Source organism: Contarinia nasturtii, unplaced genomic scaffold (assembly GCF_009176525.2).
Source record: "Contarinia nasturtii isolate CC-2019 unplaced genomic scaffold, AAFC_CNas_1.1 Cnas_scaffold_187, whole genome shotgun sequence".
Classification (NCBI taxonomy): Eukaryota; Metazoa; Arthropoda; class Insecta; order Diptera; family Cecidomyiidae; genus Contarinia; species Contarinia nasturtii.
This window is the reverse complement of record NW_022197544.1, coordinates 7,820,070-7,835,426: the sequence shown is the minus strand read 5'-3', so window position 1 is coordinate 7,835,426 and position 15,357 is coordinate 7,820,070. Positions and strand designations below refer to the sequence as shown.

General features: G+C 34.1%; 4 protein-coding genes across 11 annotated transcripts; 2 read left to right on the top strand and 2 right to left on the bottom strand.

The window, feature by feature from the left end:
* Positions 1-665: 665 nt before the first annotated feature.
* On the top strand, positions 666-4,078 carry LOC116336626 (probable serine/threonine-protein kinase DDB_G0291350). Of its 8 annotated transcripts, none has more exons than XR_004200719.1 (6): positions 666-854; positions 938-994; positions 1,065-1,179; positions 1,292-1,987; positions 2,922-3,239; positions 3,330-4,078. XR_004200719.1 is itself a non-coding variant. In XM_031760594.1 (6 exons), exons 4-6 carry the CDS (start codon positions 3,070-3,072, stop codon positions 3,934-3,936), a joined length of 597 nt encoding a protein of 198 aa, XP_031616454.1. In that variant the 5' UTR covers positions 754-854; positions 938-994; positions 1,065-1,179; positions 2,922-3,069; the 3' UTR covers positions 3,937-4,078. The 8 variants fall into 8 exon arrangements, 7 of the variants coding, with proteins under 7 accessions (XP_031616454.1, XP_031616455.1, XP_031616457.1 ...); XM_031760594.1 differs by lacking the exon at positions 1,292-1,987 and having other exon boundaries at positions 754-854; positions 3,330-3,446; positions 3,627-4,078; XM_031760595.1 differs by lacking the exons at positions 666-854; positions 938-994; positions 1,065-1,179 and having other exon boundaries at positions 1,823-1,987; positions 3,330-3,404; positions 3,627-4,078.
* Positions 4,079-4,300: 222 nt separating this feature from the next.
* On the top strand, positions 4,301-5,813 carry LOC116352000 (DNA/RNA-binding protein KIN17). Its single transcript, XM_031784173.1, has one exon. It carries the CDS (start codon positions 4,477-4,479, stop codon positions 5,653-5,655), a length of 1,179 nt encoding a protein of 392 aa, XP_031640033.1. The 5' UTR covers positions 4,301-4,476; the 3' UTR covers positions 5,656-5,813.
* LOC116352001 lies at positions 5,813-7,785 on the bottom strand. Its single transcript, XM_031784174.1, has 5 exons — positions 7,678-7,785; positions 6,982-7,101; positions 6,485-6,920; positions 6,083-6,428; positions 5,813-6,006 (listed from the first exon to the last, which is right to left on the bottom strand). Exons 1-5 carry the CDS (start codon positions 7,760-7,762, stop codon positions 5,869-5,871), a joined length of 1,125 nt encoding a protein of 374 aa, XP_031640034.1. The 5' UTR covers positions 7,763-7,785; the 3' UTR covers positions 5,813-5,868.
* Positions 7,786-8,116: 331 nt separating this feature from the next.
* Positions 8,117-14,922, bottom strand: LOC116351999 (transcription elongation regulator 1). Its single transcript, XM_031784172.1, has 13 exons — positions 14,653-14,922; positions 14,204-14,462; positions 13,934-14,128; positions 13,411-13,866; positions 13,214-13,334; positions 12,619-13,056; positions 12,100-12,431; positions 11,825-12,033; positions 11,613-11,763; positions 9,458-9,826; positions 8,751-9,388; positions 8,552-8,677; positions 8,117-8,234 (listed from the first exon to the last, which is right to left on the bottom strand). The coding sequence occupies exons 1-12, from the start codon at positions 14,838-14,840 to the stop codon at positions 8,554-8,556; spliced, it is 3,480 nt and encodes a 1,159-aa protein (XP_031640032.1). The 5' UTR covers positions 14,841-14,922; the 3' UTR covers positions 8,117-8,234; positions 8,552-8,553.
* Between the last annotated feature and the right edge of the window lie 435 nt (positions 14,923-15,357).

Genomic DNA, 15,357 nt, shown 5'->3' with positions numbered 1-15,357 from the left:
TTTCAAGTGCTATAATTTCTGACTCAGTGGACGGATATGGCTCAAATTTCGTATGTATGCCTTGAAAGGATGGTACTTTCCAGAAACATAATGGATTTTGTTATGGTAGCGCCCTTTCTTAGAAACGATACGAACTTTTCAGCCCGCCTGTTAATATGCTGTTTTTATTCTAGAGAATTCATTTGTTTTTATTTATTCGTAGCTTTCGTAATAAAGTCACAAAAAAAATATTTTGAACATTAAACTACAAAATGTATAACCATTCCTAGCGCCAGGAACTCGCAAACTTTTTTTATTCATCTTATAAATGAAATACTATGTTAAAGTCTTATCATTTATCATAATAGTAAAGAAACAACAAAACATTCGGTACAATTTATACATCTATTTGATGATTTTAATCCACACAAACTGAATATAGTGAATGAATTGTAAAACAATTGTAATTTTTTATGAATCTGCTATTATTATCTTTTTATTGACAACAAATGTTACACTTTTACGAATTAAATATTCTCAGATGCGCATTTCTTCAGTCAAATGATAATAATAATTCATGAATCTATTGTGCCAATTTATGATATGATAAATAGCCGTTCTTATCGCAGGTATAACTTTATTATAGACTTTAAATTGTGAATCTTTTTTCTTCATATTTGTTTGATTTTTAATTGATATCACCAGTTATTTTTTGTCATAATTTTTGGCGGTAAGTGCGAAAAACTTGATTGCATTTGATAATGGACTTCTTATGGCGATTCCAGCTATCATAATTCCAACACTCACTGGAATTTTCAATGAACATAACCGAAATGAGCTCATAACGATAACAGCCGTTCAAACATCTTGGTTCGGTGAGTAAACTGTTTTAATTTCTTTTGAATTGTTTTGAATTTTTCGATCGAAATGAGCGAATTATTTTTTTTATTTTTAATAGGAGCTATTGGAGTTTTTACCAAACCGATTGGAAGTTTAGTATCAGGAATAATTACAGGTAACTTTAAACTTAATTAACATGTTGGCATTTGTTGAACCTAAAACCAAAATACATTCACAAAATACAGATCAATGGGGTTCGGAAACGGGTGATGATTTTTCTGAATATTTTTTATGCAATTGGATGGTACACACTTTATCGATCTAGTACCGTTTGGCAAGTATTTGCTGGAGCCGCAGAAGGTATGTAAATGTTTTGATGCAATAATTTCAAATTTGAAACTTTCGTTATGGCCATAACATTTCGAATTTTCTTTTTCACGTAATCGCCTCTGTTGCGAACTCTGGTAATTAGGTGAAATTAGTTGAGAATTGGTGTCTCAAATTCAGACATGCGCACAGTTTTTTCCATCAGGAGAGGTGGAAATAGAGAATTATTTTCAGAGTAAAATCGTTAATTTTATCCGGGGGTCAATTCGAGAAAAAAAATCTCCAGGAGGGAGTTAAACCGGAATTCTCCCGGCGCGAATGTGTCCTCAGATTCATTGATTCAATCCAATTGAATATGAATTTTCATATCAATTAACGAAAAAAATATATTTCTCAGAACCTTCATTTCGAGGTGTTTTCGCTGGTTGATATAGTTTATGAAATGCAATTTTTTATGTAAAAATATCCACAATGTGGATTACACATTGTATAAAACAAATTTTATGATTAAGTTACACAATGTGGTTTCTTTCATTAGTCTTTATATTTTTGGTTAGTTGCACGGGAAAACGGCCACAACATTTATTCGCTATTGTAGCTGTATAATGTTGTAACGTTAGCCTTACTTGGTTCGGATTCACCTATTTATCTGCGGGATATATTTTTTTCGATCAAGCACATCGTGAACCATTTTATTTAGAAAACAACACTCTTGGATACATTCCGTTGGTTTTCTTTAATCATATGGTCTTTTTGTGGATCCTTGAATTGAAATCGAAAGAGAACGAATGAGTGAGCTCTGTATTAATTCATTGGACTTCTCCAAGATTTTACAATTTAAGTGAGTTTTTCTTTAATACTTTAATAGTACTAACCGTCACTTATTCTATGATTATTATTTTTTAATTTTGTACTCATTTGAGTTCGGATCTCATGTGTTGATTTTAGTGTTAGTCATTCTTCTGATATAATTTTTCCAATAAACTAAATTTAGGTTGAGCAAATTATTTCATTCAAAAGATATGTGGACATTCACGAAATGGAACTAAAATTGCGTTATACATGTATCTTTATCTAACTAATATTTTGGGTCAAAAATTCAAATGGTAATGCCAAAACACAAATCTACTCCACTTTATCTTCACAATCGTTTACATGCACCTCTTTCCTTTCAACACATTTGTTTTTATCTTATCTATTTTCTGTCTATATTATTACCCGGCAATAATTCATTCAATTGTATTTACGCTATAAAATATGCCGCAATTGTACTTGCCGTGTGTGTATGTTTCCTTACCGATTTATTATCATTTCAATTACGCATACACATATTGTATGCCGTCAGACAATACGTTCATAATATAAACACTTTTCGCGATAATTACAATGAAAGAAGAACAATGTGAAGAGAAAATTGCGATTTTTTTTTATTCTGTCATAGATAATATTTTCGAAATTCCAACCAATTGATAAAGAAGAAAATAATACAAAGACGCATCGTATTCACACATTAAAGTGATTCAATGCTAAGAACGAATTTATTCGATTTCCTTTTGGGTGTTTTGTTTAATTGTGAGTAAGACGTGACTGTCAGTTCATATTTGTGGTTGCAATGGTGCGATTTGATTGATATCGTGCATATTCATTGAAAATTAGTAACGGACATCCAGAACAAAAAAAGTATATATATGAACAAATTTGACCATGAGATAGAAACCTGTGATTAGATTTTGATTGCAAAAATTTGATTTGAATTGATTGTGTGCCGTTTTTAGAACAATTTGGCGGACTGTGATTCAACGATCGTGATTCAACCACTTTATCTATCTCACACACATTATCACAGATCAAGTGATTTCAGTGAATTCAACTGACACACTTAGAATCGGACTTAATTTCCAGTAGAGAAAAATCATTTAAAAAATGGATTTGGACGTGGGTATCGACTTGCAGCTGCAAATTTTCATTTTGGCCGCCGTATTTGTTTTCATTTTATTTGTGATTGTTTGTTTTTTGGCCGGAATTTGCGGTCAATTAACAAAAATTAAGAAAATCCAACGAAAACTCATTCAAGATGCCAATAATCATCCAACGTAAGCTGACGTAATTATAAAAGAAATGGCAAACCCAACCCCACACACATACACACAATTTTTAATTTGTTTTTTAATTTTAAATTTTAGTGGTTACGATAATTATGCATATAGCTCACGCAATATTCAACCCGATGAAGAGCTATCACGTCGTGGATACACAATGTACGATCCATATAGAAACAATAATAATCAAACATCGAATGTGTGAGTTTTGCCATAAATATATGGCAGACATTTTCCTTTCGTTAGCTTATCTCCAAAAAAAAATCTCTTCACAATATATTTATATCGCTGTTAATTGCTTCACTCTTAATTTTCGCATATACCTATCCTACCAAAGTAAAAAAATGTCCCATTATTCTGAGCTCGATCCATTCTTTGTAGTCATCAAAATTCAAACAACAACAACAACAACAACAGTGGCAGCCTCAATCGATTCACGAAGACGAAACACATCATGCAACAAAGTAATTTGGTCGAAATGAGTGTGGCAGACGATGTAGAAAGTCGAGATGAAGCCGAATATGCAATTGCAAATGCCGAAACAATTGTTATGACCGGCAATGATGTTGAAATGAAGATAAAAACAAACTATCCACCAGAGTTTAAGGGCGTTCCGCCACCACCCGCATTTGCAAATCGCTTTGACATTGAGGAAAATCCAACCACCACCAAATCAGAAGAACAAAAATAAACTCAATCGATCAAATTTAGTTTAGTTGCGGCAAGATGATGAGGATCCATATTTTAAATCAGCCATTTGTTTCATGAAAATATTTCATGTATATTTTTATTGAAAATCAAGATATAAATTTCTATATTCGAAAAAGTAAAAAGGTGTTGTTAATTGATAAAAACCAAAAGTCATATGATCAGCATATATTTAAATGCGAATAAAACTCAAATAATCACGAGCTTCCAATCATGTTATCATTCATTTTCACTAGATGTCATCACATACACCGACCGTTCTCCACACACGGCAATTCTACATCATCGACGATGTGAAAAGCATTTGTGACACATGAAACGTCATTTAATTTCCTCGTTTCAGATCATTTACACATAAATTCTGAGCAATTGTTTATACAAAACAAAAGGCTACTTTCAAAGCATATTTTTTTATTTATTCGTTCAATTTACATCAAGAAATATTATTAATTTTGATTTGCTTCATCGTGTGTTTAACGTTTGTAATCGTTCTTGGTTCAGCAGTAATAAAAAGTAACAAAAAATGGGTCGCGCCGAAGTGGGAACGCCAAAATATTTGGCCAATAAAATGAAGGCAAAAGGTTTGCAAAAATTGCGATGGTATTGTCAGATGTGTCAAAAACAATGTCGTGATGAAAACGGCTTCAAATGCCATACACAAAGCGAATCACATCAACGTCAACTATTGCTATTTGCTGACAATTCCAATAAATATATCTACAGTTTTTCAAAGGAATTCTCTGACGGTTATGTGGAATTGTTGCGTCGTCGTTTCGGGACGAAACGTGTTGCCGCCAATAAAGTGTATCAAGAATATATTGCCGATAAGGATCATTTGCACATGAATGCCACCAAATGGCTTACATTGGGTGATTATGTTAAACATTTGGGGCGTGAAGGTGTTTGTGCAGTGGATGAAACGGAAAAAGGCTGGTTTGTAACATACATTGATCGAAGCCCGGAAGTATTGGAGCGTCAAGCAAAAGCGGCCCGCAAAGAAAAACAAGATAAAGACGATGCCGATCGACACATGGAATTTATAAATAAGCAAGTCGAACAGAATGCACCAAAAGCGAAAAGTGTCGAATACACCGAATTGAAACGTGAAAATGAAGATGAAAAAATTACACTGGCCATCAAAGCGAATAAAGTAAAAACCGATTTACCGAGCACAAGTGGTTTGAAAAAAATCCAAACGAACGAACGAAAAGATGATTCGGATATATTTTTGAAGCCAAGCACAAGTAAAATGCCAATTAGTAAAAAAGATGATAGCCGTAAACGTAGTGCTCTCGATGAAATTATGAAAATGGAAGAAACCAAGAAGGAAAAACTTAATCGCAAAGATTATTGGTTGGCTGAAGGCATTGTGGTGAAAATTATCACCAAATCATTGGGCGAGAAATTTTACAAACAAAAAGGTGTTGTATTGGAAGTAATCGATAGATATGCGGGTAAAATAAAACTTTTGGAATCGGGCGATAAAGTGAAGTTGGATCAGGCACATTGTGAAACGGTCATTCCGGTCGCTGGTAAATTGGTTCGAGTGCTGAATGGTGGATATCGAGGTCATAAGGCTTATTTGAGGAAAATCGATGTAGACAACTTTTGCGTTAGTATTGAAATCGCTGCAGGGCCGCTCAAAGGTCGAATCGTTCAAAATGTTCAATACGAAGATATAAGCAAGTTGTACACAGACTAATCATTTCGCACTAGGATTTCTTGTAAAAGTTGAGTTTAAACCGAAGACAATGTCCAATTATATAGGTGACTATTATAAGTCAAGAGAAGAAAATGATTATTAATTAGTTTGCGATGATCTTAATTATAGTAAATAAATGCATATCTTTTTTATGTAATGCCAAACGCGTTTTTCTTTAATCATTTTGGGTTTTAACAAAAAAAAATTGGTTTCTCAAAGATTTATGATAATTTTTATCAATAAATTGTCATCTTTTGAATATGGACCGGATAATATGGCGCTGTTTGGTACTCGAAATCCATCGTTTGTATTTGCAAATTCATTGGATATTAAGTCACTTGTCGGAGTCACCTATATGTAACGGTATATCAATCGTTCTTTTTTAGATTAAATGTTCAAAATATTTTCAAGCCAAAATCAAACTTACTTGATTAAGAATGGCAATTTTATGTTTGAATGTCACTTTCGTTTCGATTTTTGTGAATATATCACCTGTTTTCAATATGATATTCGATTTATCCGTGCCCTTTTCCACTGAAACTTGTTCCAATTGTAAATGTAAGAAGTCTCCAAGATAGTTCATTGTAGCTGTAACACGTAAAAAAAGACCTGAAATTGAGAATATGGGACTACTTATGGTTGTAACATTTGATTTCAGTTTCACTGAAAATTCTTCGATTTTCCAATAATATGTGAAAATATGCAAATCGTCTCCCGTTTGAATGGTATTATTCAATTTATTAATTTCAAACTCTCGCGGTCCCGTTTTGATCCTGTAAAAAATCGAAATTTAGCGTGCAAAAAAGTGTTCAAAATTGTCTATTTATACTTTTGGTATGGTTTTTTGCGTTCGTTTGTTTTTTTCTGAACCGGTTTGAATTCCAAATGTTTTTCGTTGGTAAAATTTGTTGGTTCCGTCGTTTCGTTTATGGTCGTTGACTTTTTAATCGGGGCATCTGTTGAATTGTCCACGTTCGACAATACGGCAAATGGACTTTCGTTTTGAATTTGATCCAATTGGGAACTTGTTTCTGGGTCATCAGTGGTCTTTTCGGGTTGTACAGCAACTTGTGTTGATTTAACCACATTTGATAAATTCGATTGCGGGTGTATAGATGGTAATGGTTGATATAGCTGAGGTTGTGGCTGTGCAAAATATTGCTGCTGGTACAACGGTGGCAATAGCAAATTGATTAAAGCACGCAAATGATTTATTTCACTGAGCAAACGATATTCCAAATTTCCAAATGCTCGGCTCAGATGATCTACAGATTGTATACGCAATGAATGAAGACCTTCTATTTTGGAGTATATTATAAAAATTACCTGTCGCACAGAATCCTTCGAGTTTTCGCGAAACGCTCGCCTCAGCACTGGCTCGAACATCTCCCGAAATTAATGTGCACTCAGCACGCTGTGTTTCAATCGGATTATAACCGACATTTTCTACAAACATTCATTGTAAAAAAAAAATTGAATGAAAAAAAATATGATTGAATCCAATTCGTAAATTGCTTGAATTTTTTTTAGTTAATTATAGTTTTCCATTCTCTAAATTCATAGTATCATCGGCCTTCAGTCAAAATGTTGTGATTTATCTTTCGAATTTGTAATTGAAACTATCTAGATTTTTGGATGAATGAAGACGAAAAAGAAACGAGCAGTAGATAAAAAAAACGAATAGCGGAAATCTGAAGTGGTTTTGTCAGCTAAAAATAGTAGAATACGATACGAGTAGAAATAAAACAGACAATTATGCACGCCTTCTCATTAAAACCACACGCAAAATAATATATCACTTGCGTTGAATTCAATTTAAAAATGCCTCTTTATTTTATAAACCACGATTCATAAACGAAATGACACTTTGTAATATTCACTTCTTGTCCACGTAATTAATAGTAACGTCGGTTGGTTCGATACCCCGATACATGACAAAATTCGTATAAAAGTCAACCAAATAATTCGTGTTTAATTTGCTGTTTATTCAAATCAAAATAGTTCTAACTATTCAAAATTTACCTGAATTTTCCGACCATACGGTATGAACAAGCGACGATAAATAAATGTAGAGTAGAATAATCGTTATGAGGTCCAGTTTAATCATAGCAAAAATGAATATGCGTTTATAAAATCTTTTGAGTTTGTTTTAGAAAATGTATTTTCTCATTGGTTTTTTGCGCTGCCAGTAAATGTGTTCTTTACCGTTGACTTGTTCAAAAGTACTGAGCCAAACTCTAAAATCCACATTCAGCCGAAGCTCTTAGATCTCAGTCAAACGTATCATCAACATTCATCGTAGTGTGCTGGTTTAGTTGCAATGTTCCATTAAGCGGTGATTTTTCGGGTTTGAATCTGTTTATTTTTACTAGAGGAAAATTGATTGTACGGAAAAGCGAGTACAAAGTATACTTACAGCGAGCAACGGAACAGCATAAACCGACATATATAATTATGAAACACGAGATCAAATTTCAAGAGACGGTGCACGGCTATCAAATTATGACTTTGTTCATAAACAGCATGCCTCTCATTTGTGGCGATATAATTAATTAAAGATACCATTGGAGTTTCACAAGCTAAATTGTATGAATGAAAAACATAAAAGTCATTTTTCGACATTTTTTTTTTCGAATTAAAAAAGTTTTTGTTTTGTTTTTGATTTTTTTTTTCTTTTTGTTTGTGTTGTTTTTATTTTCTTTTTATTGGTTTTAATTGCGTTGATATAGGTATGTATCTGTTAATCAACTATGTGAAAAAAAAATTTCTCATTCTAAAATACAAGACTCAAGTGTAATTTCAACGAAAAAAAAAATTGGAAAATTAAAAGTTTAAAAATAGATTTAAAAAAAATAATAATAATAATATATATTGTAAAGAAAATCTATATTCATACGATTATTTTCGTCTGCTGGAATCTGAGGCCGTCGGCGGTGGAGGCGGGCCACGTTTATGCAATTCTTCTAAGTAGTTCATCAAAATATGCGAACGGTCGTATTGAATATGATCCAATGTTAGAAACCTGAAAGATTCAAACAAAATTTATGTATCGAAACATATTTGATTTAAAGAAAAAATAGTTTTGTTTGCCATACCGTTTATCATTTTTCAAAATGTCTTCAATTTCCTTAAGATGCAGTGGATTTTCCTTGACTGTTTCAAAACTTTTGTACGTAATTAATTTGCATTCCTGTAGCAGTTCTTTGAATGCATTTTTGGCTTCGGTTGTCTTATCGCGTACGTATTCCCTGAATTCACGTTCACATTTTTCACTACTGTTATACTTTAAGTAGCGTGGATCGTCACGAATTTGCTTCTTTACATCTTTCCATGATGCGGTCAAATCCAATGTGAGTTCATCAAGCATTTCACGGAATTTGTCACGTTTCTTTTCACCCAATTGAAAGATGTGATCGTTGAAAATACGTTCGCGATTCTCACGATCCAGCTGTTCAACGGATTCCCAACGACTATCTTTACGCAATAGTTTTTTTACCTCTTTCCACGTGAGATCTGGATTACGCACCAAATCGGCAAGCAACGCATTAAAATGTCGAATTGCTTCGTCACGTTTGTGATGTTCACGTTCCTTGTGCAAATTTCGCATGTGGCCGGCCAATTGTTGTTGCACCTCCTTCTCACGTTCCACAATTGCACGCATTTGCCGGTCACGCTCCTTCTGATGTTTGTCCGATTCATCTTCTGACGTTGACGATTGATGTTCACCATCCTCCTGAAATAAAAAAAACCATTTTCCAATTTAAAACAAGTGTTAAGAAATCAGATGCAATCAATTCATTACCTGATCGTCTTTGTCAGATTCGTTACGACTGGCTTTTTCCTCATCTTTGCTGGTATTTTGTTTTTTACCTTTTTCTTCTTTACCTTTTTCACGACGATCCTTATCGCGATGCTTGTCTTTATCCTTTTCCTTTTCCTTGTCCTTTTCTCGATCCTTTTTGTCTTTGCGATCACGTTCTTTCTCCTTCTGCTTTCGCTTTTCTTCCTTCAAGATTTTGCAGTGATCATGAAAATAGTCCTCACGTAACAAGGAACTTTCAACAGCTCGATACCTTTTGTCGCCATCGATGAGCTTCTTTACATCCGCCCAACGGCTGTGACGCGTTATTTCACTGCATTCCCGCAACAATGCTAGAAAATCCTTACGAATCTACATGTGTTTTTTTTTTTGGATTTGATTGATTGATTTTTTGTTTGAAATTTGGGAACATTTACGATTGGCCCCCACAATAAAACATAACATGAGTTTTTTTTTGTTTGAATATGTGAATGTGTTGAGAGACAAACCATTCGTTTACAAGAGGGTGTATGCAGCGCGGTTGATGAGAAGAGAAAAATAACAGAGAAAAACATAGAAAAAATAAATGGTATTAGTAATGCATTGAAATGGTTGTGGCATTGAAATGTTGCAATTTAAATAAAATTCAATTCTAAAAATCTAAAGAAAAATATTCTGCTTATAAATTAACTTATATGTATTGATTGAAGTGAGTGTTTATAATTTTTTTTTATATAGAAAAAATATCAATTGTTCGAAACTCAATTAGAACAATTATTATTGTTTGTTTTTTTAAAAAAAATATATAAATATTATATTGTTTCGATTATTTTCTCTCGTTAGCTGAAAAATTAGAGAAAAGAAGTATTAAAAATGCTGAAATTAAAGGGTTTTTGATTAAAACATTACTAAGGTTCCTTTGATTAACTCAAAGTAAGTTGTTTCTTTATGTATTTGTATGTGTGTGTGCTTCTCTCTCTGTGTGTCTTGAATGTTTGTCTCTTGTATTCAGTTCATTTGGCTTTTTGAAAAGAATACATTGGTTGATTGGTACATACGATTATTATGTTCGTCAACAGGATGTACGGACAAACAGGATAATCTATTGATAACTGACATAAAAGTCGATATGCATTCGGTAAACTTTTATTTCAACCGCACAGCTATGAGAAATACGATTGATTTTTTTGATCGAATCGTCGCTTCTGTCTATTCTTCACTATATGCCTATACGATTTAAATTTGATTTGAAATAATTTTTTTGTTTGTTTAACTATTAATGCTTGATGGATTCGCTAAATTAAGCGAAACCAAAACAAATACCATGGATATTGTATTGGGTTATTTGTGGATGTGTGCGTGTATATATTATTGTGTGTGTGTACGTTCAACATTTTGGGAAACCATCGGCTCATGATGATGGGGTTCGGGTGCCTGCAGCACGATGCATACAAAATCAACAATCAGATGCCAATATTATATGTTTTTTCAAAACAATTTCACATTTTCTTTTCTTCTCTTCCTTTGCACACTCCTTTGCGTTGCTTTTTGAGGGCCAGTAACATTTAATTTAACTAACTATCATATCTAAAGCTCACTGTTTCTCATCTTGAAACGTTATCGAGTCTGTTTATTATTTATTCACTATATTTCATCCATGGATAAATATACAAATGTCACCGTTTTTCTACAATTTTTTTTTTTTGTAAATTCGGAAATAAAATATCGTCTATCAATGAAAAAATTTGGACCGTACCCAGTTAATAGCACTCACGAATTTAAAAATGATCTACACAATGCGGCCAAGTCTTGAAAATTTCTTCTTTTTTTCAATTTTTTGGACTTTTTTTTATAAAAATTCCGCTCATTGTCAAAAAAAAAAGCAAAAATACACTCACATGTTTCTCACAAAATGATCACTTGCGCATTCATGGCCAATGAATAAATTCAATATAATGTTTTTTTTTTTTGGTTTATATGAAATTGCCTTAAGAATTGTTTTGATTCTGTTTAATTTATGAATTTTGGATTATTTGCATTTAGATATATATAGATATATATATATTTTAACTAATAACGGTGTTTTTTTTTTTGAAAACAAAAAAAAGATAGCAATATATATAAAATAAACGAATGTCAATTTGTTTTGGTTACTAACCGTTTCTTTCTTCTGGATTTTTTCATCTTTTTCGCGACGACGCACTTCCAAAATGAATTCGTTGAATATTGATTCGCGATCACGCATCTTCTCTATGCCCTTGAAACGTTCATCTTTGCCAAACTTCTGCGCGAAATCAGAAAACGATGATCTGAAAATGAAACATTGATTTTATAATTGGCATCGTTTAACTCCATCGTTGAGCTACTTACTTTCCATGGAGATTTGCCGATTCCATAAGTGAACGGAAATCATCACGTTTCTGTCTCATTTTATTTCTCTTTTCGCGTCGTTCTTCTTCGGCCCGTTCCTTGACATATTTTTCAAATACTTGTTTTCGTTCACGAGACGTTAAGAGCAAATAACGTGGATCAAAAACAATTTTATGCAATTCTTTTTCCCAAGTACTAAAGGCAGATACCTATAGAAATAATTGATGATTAAATGAATGCAAATCTCCCTCCGCGGTCTCTTCGTGTTCACTTACATCTTTTTCTTTTAACATATCTTTGAATTGTTTAACACGTGTTTCAAGTGGTACAAGTGCACGTTCTCGGGCAGCACGAACTTCAGCTTCGATGGCCGCCTCTTTGCCCATATCGTTCTTTTTGTCAGTGACCGGTTTTGTCGGGGTCGCTGTAGCCGGTACGGCAGTGGTTGGTGGCGTATTTGTACTTTCTAACGATGTTTCAGCTAATTTAGGCTTTTTATTTGGTACCTCGTTTTCGGTACTCGACTCGGATTCGGAACGCTTTGTTGCTATTGTTGTATCTTCTGCAGTGGTTGCTGCAGCTGTTGTTGCTGCCGCTGCGTTAGGTGCTACGATAAATCAATCATGATAATTTGAATTTTGACATTGTAATTAAATTATTTGAAATATCATCATTCAGAGTATAGAGCACGATGTTCAAAATTACTCAATGGACAAAAATATTTACTTTGAACGTGCTGTATGATGTAGGTAAATTGTAAAATTGACTTATGAGATTGATTTTAGAAAACTTACCGTTAGCTGGAGTCGCTGCTACAGCTTTGTCAACATCGGCTCTGCCAACTAGGTCTTCTGGTCGTTCCCATACCGATGTTCGTGTTGATGGATTGTAGAAAAAAACACGACCATCACCAGTCCATACAACGCACCAAGGTGTGCCCGCTATTGGTGTCGATGATATTGGTCGACTCTTGTCTTGCGGTTTAGTTGATGTTTGTTTGGCTTTTTCTTCGTCTTCTTTCTTCTTTTTAGCGGCCGCTTCTTCTTTCTTCTTCTTTTCCATTTTTGACTCTTCGCTTTCGTCAGGTTTCTTATCAGATTTAAAATTCATTGCATCAAATGGCACATTCGAGACAATTTGTTGTGGATGCATTGATGGATTTACAATCGGTGGCATCATTCCTGGTGCACCCATAGGCGGGAATGGTTGTGGATGACCAGTCATGCGAGCAGCTATTTATCAAAATTAAATGAACATTCATCACATCAATTTTAGTTTTGTTTTACAGAATTGAAATGGAAGAAATTGAACACAAAGAGTGTGTTTCAAGGTAAAAAAAATCCATAATTATTAACATGAACTATACGTAGTGGTGTCAACGTATTTTACCTTCTAAGTCTTTTAATGCTTGCGGTTTTTCCCACACGCTTTCACCCCGAATGGCATGATAATAATATGGTCGACCGTCGGGAGCTCGATGTTCACTCCATTCTGCTGCACGTGCCATTATCTACAAATTTCCCATCGGAATTGAGTTTATTTATCGTCTTTGATATCAACACAAAATTAATTAAAAAATTTTTTACCTGTGGATCGATTCGTGATTTATCGTTTCCCATTTGTGGCATTGGCTGTTGCCAGGGCATTGACCATGGATTCGGTGGATACATATAATTTGGCGGTGGCATACCGAATCCGAACGGTGGCGGTGTATTGAATTGTGTTTGCATTTGTGCTGGCGGTGCTTGATTTTGCATTGGCATATTCATCAATGGCTGAGCGGTATTTTGGTGATTCTGTGCTGGTGAAGGTTGTGATGCCGGCTGATTTGACGTGGGTGCATCGATTTTAGCTGGTTCATTTGTGGCTGGATTTGATCCAGCCGATGCGTCCACATTTCCATTCGATTCAGTTTTATTTTCACCATTTAATTGAACACTCTCTGTTGGTTCGGTATTTTCAGCATTTGATTGACTTTCACCCGTGACCGGTACACTTTCTGATGGATTCGATGCAGCCGATTGAGCATCAGCCTTTTGTTGCTAATTAAATGAATTTTTGCTTTGAATTAATAGAACTTGTTACAAATTAATTCACCGTAATACTTACATCTTGTGGTGCCTGTTGTTGTTGTTGCATTTTGGCTGCTTGCATTGCTTCAACTTCGCTCTGACCCATTATTTTTACAAATTGGCCTTCTGGACGTGTCCACGTTGTTTCACGACTTATTGCATTATAATAGTACGATTTGCCTTCATCGGTTTTAGTCTCGACCCATAATTCAACTTGATTGAAATTATTTCTCTGAAATCCATATGAATCGAATACATCGCTAAGTGAAAAAAAATCTCGGTCGTTATTCATATCAATTGTACAAACCTGATGAAATGGTGCATTTGACTGGTCATTTTGTTGATTTCCGAAACCCATGTGTGAATTATTGCCATACATTTGTGGTCCATTATTCCAATTTGGATCAAAGTTACCGGAATTCTGAAATCTTGGTGCACCCGCACGATTGCCGCGAAAGAATTGTGGTCCGCCACGGCCACGTATTTGTTGACCCATTTGATTTGGTGCAAATCCTCGACCTCTGAATCGCGGCGATATTGCACCGGGATTTCCTTGATATCGGCCTCTGAAATGTCAATTAAATAAACATCAGTGCTTTTTTTCTTCTTCTTTATATGGTTAAGAACTGTCATAAAATTTAGCAACAACAACAAATTGCTTTGATGTAAATTTTATGGTACAAATTTTATCAGTGCCAGCTGAATAATGGGGAAAATAAGAACAAAATATAAATATTTATAATTTTTATTTCTTACCTGAATCCACCACGATTGACTGATTGAAAACGTTGTTCGAAACCCTCATCATTTTCGGCATTATCAAATTCAGACCCTTGTGCCGAATCATCGTAAAATTCATCGTCCGTTTTCATATTTTTTTCCGATGGATCCATATTTATGGCGGAATCAACCGTTGTAGCGCCTTCGTTGCTATTTGTTTCCATGGTATTAATTGATGCAAAAAAAATTTGTGTGTGTCGCGTCTTTCATGCCCTGGTATATTTCACAAACTAACATACAAAATGTATTCTCATCTGTCAAATTAGAAGAATGGCGGTTGGGCAAACCGCATACAAATGTCAAAAAAGTCCCATCGAATTCGCCACACATACAGTATGCATTAGCAATGCTTATGTGCATTGTTTTTGTATTGAATTTTAAGGGACAGAAAATGTTTTGTTCGTCATATTTTAAATGAAACGACGTTGAGTGTTTATTTTGAAAAAAGAATGCAATTTATATTTATTGCCTTTTATTTTTTGAAGAATTCTAACCCAATAAACACAAACTGGCAGAAATGTGTGTGTGCTGATTTTGTGCACACACACATTTTTGGGTGAAAATGCATTACACTTGGTTTATTGGGAAAGTGAATGAATTATTTTTTTTGAAGATTTAATTTGGACAATTTTTCTTCCAATTGCTGAATTTTAGCTAAATGAGCTTGTTCCTTTTCCTCGT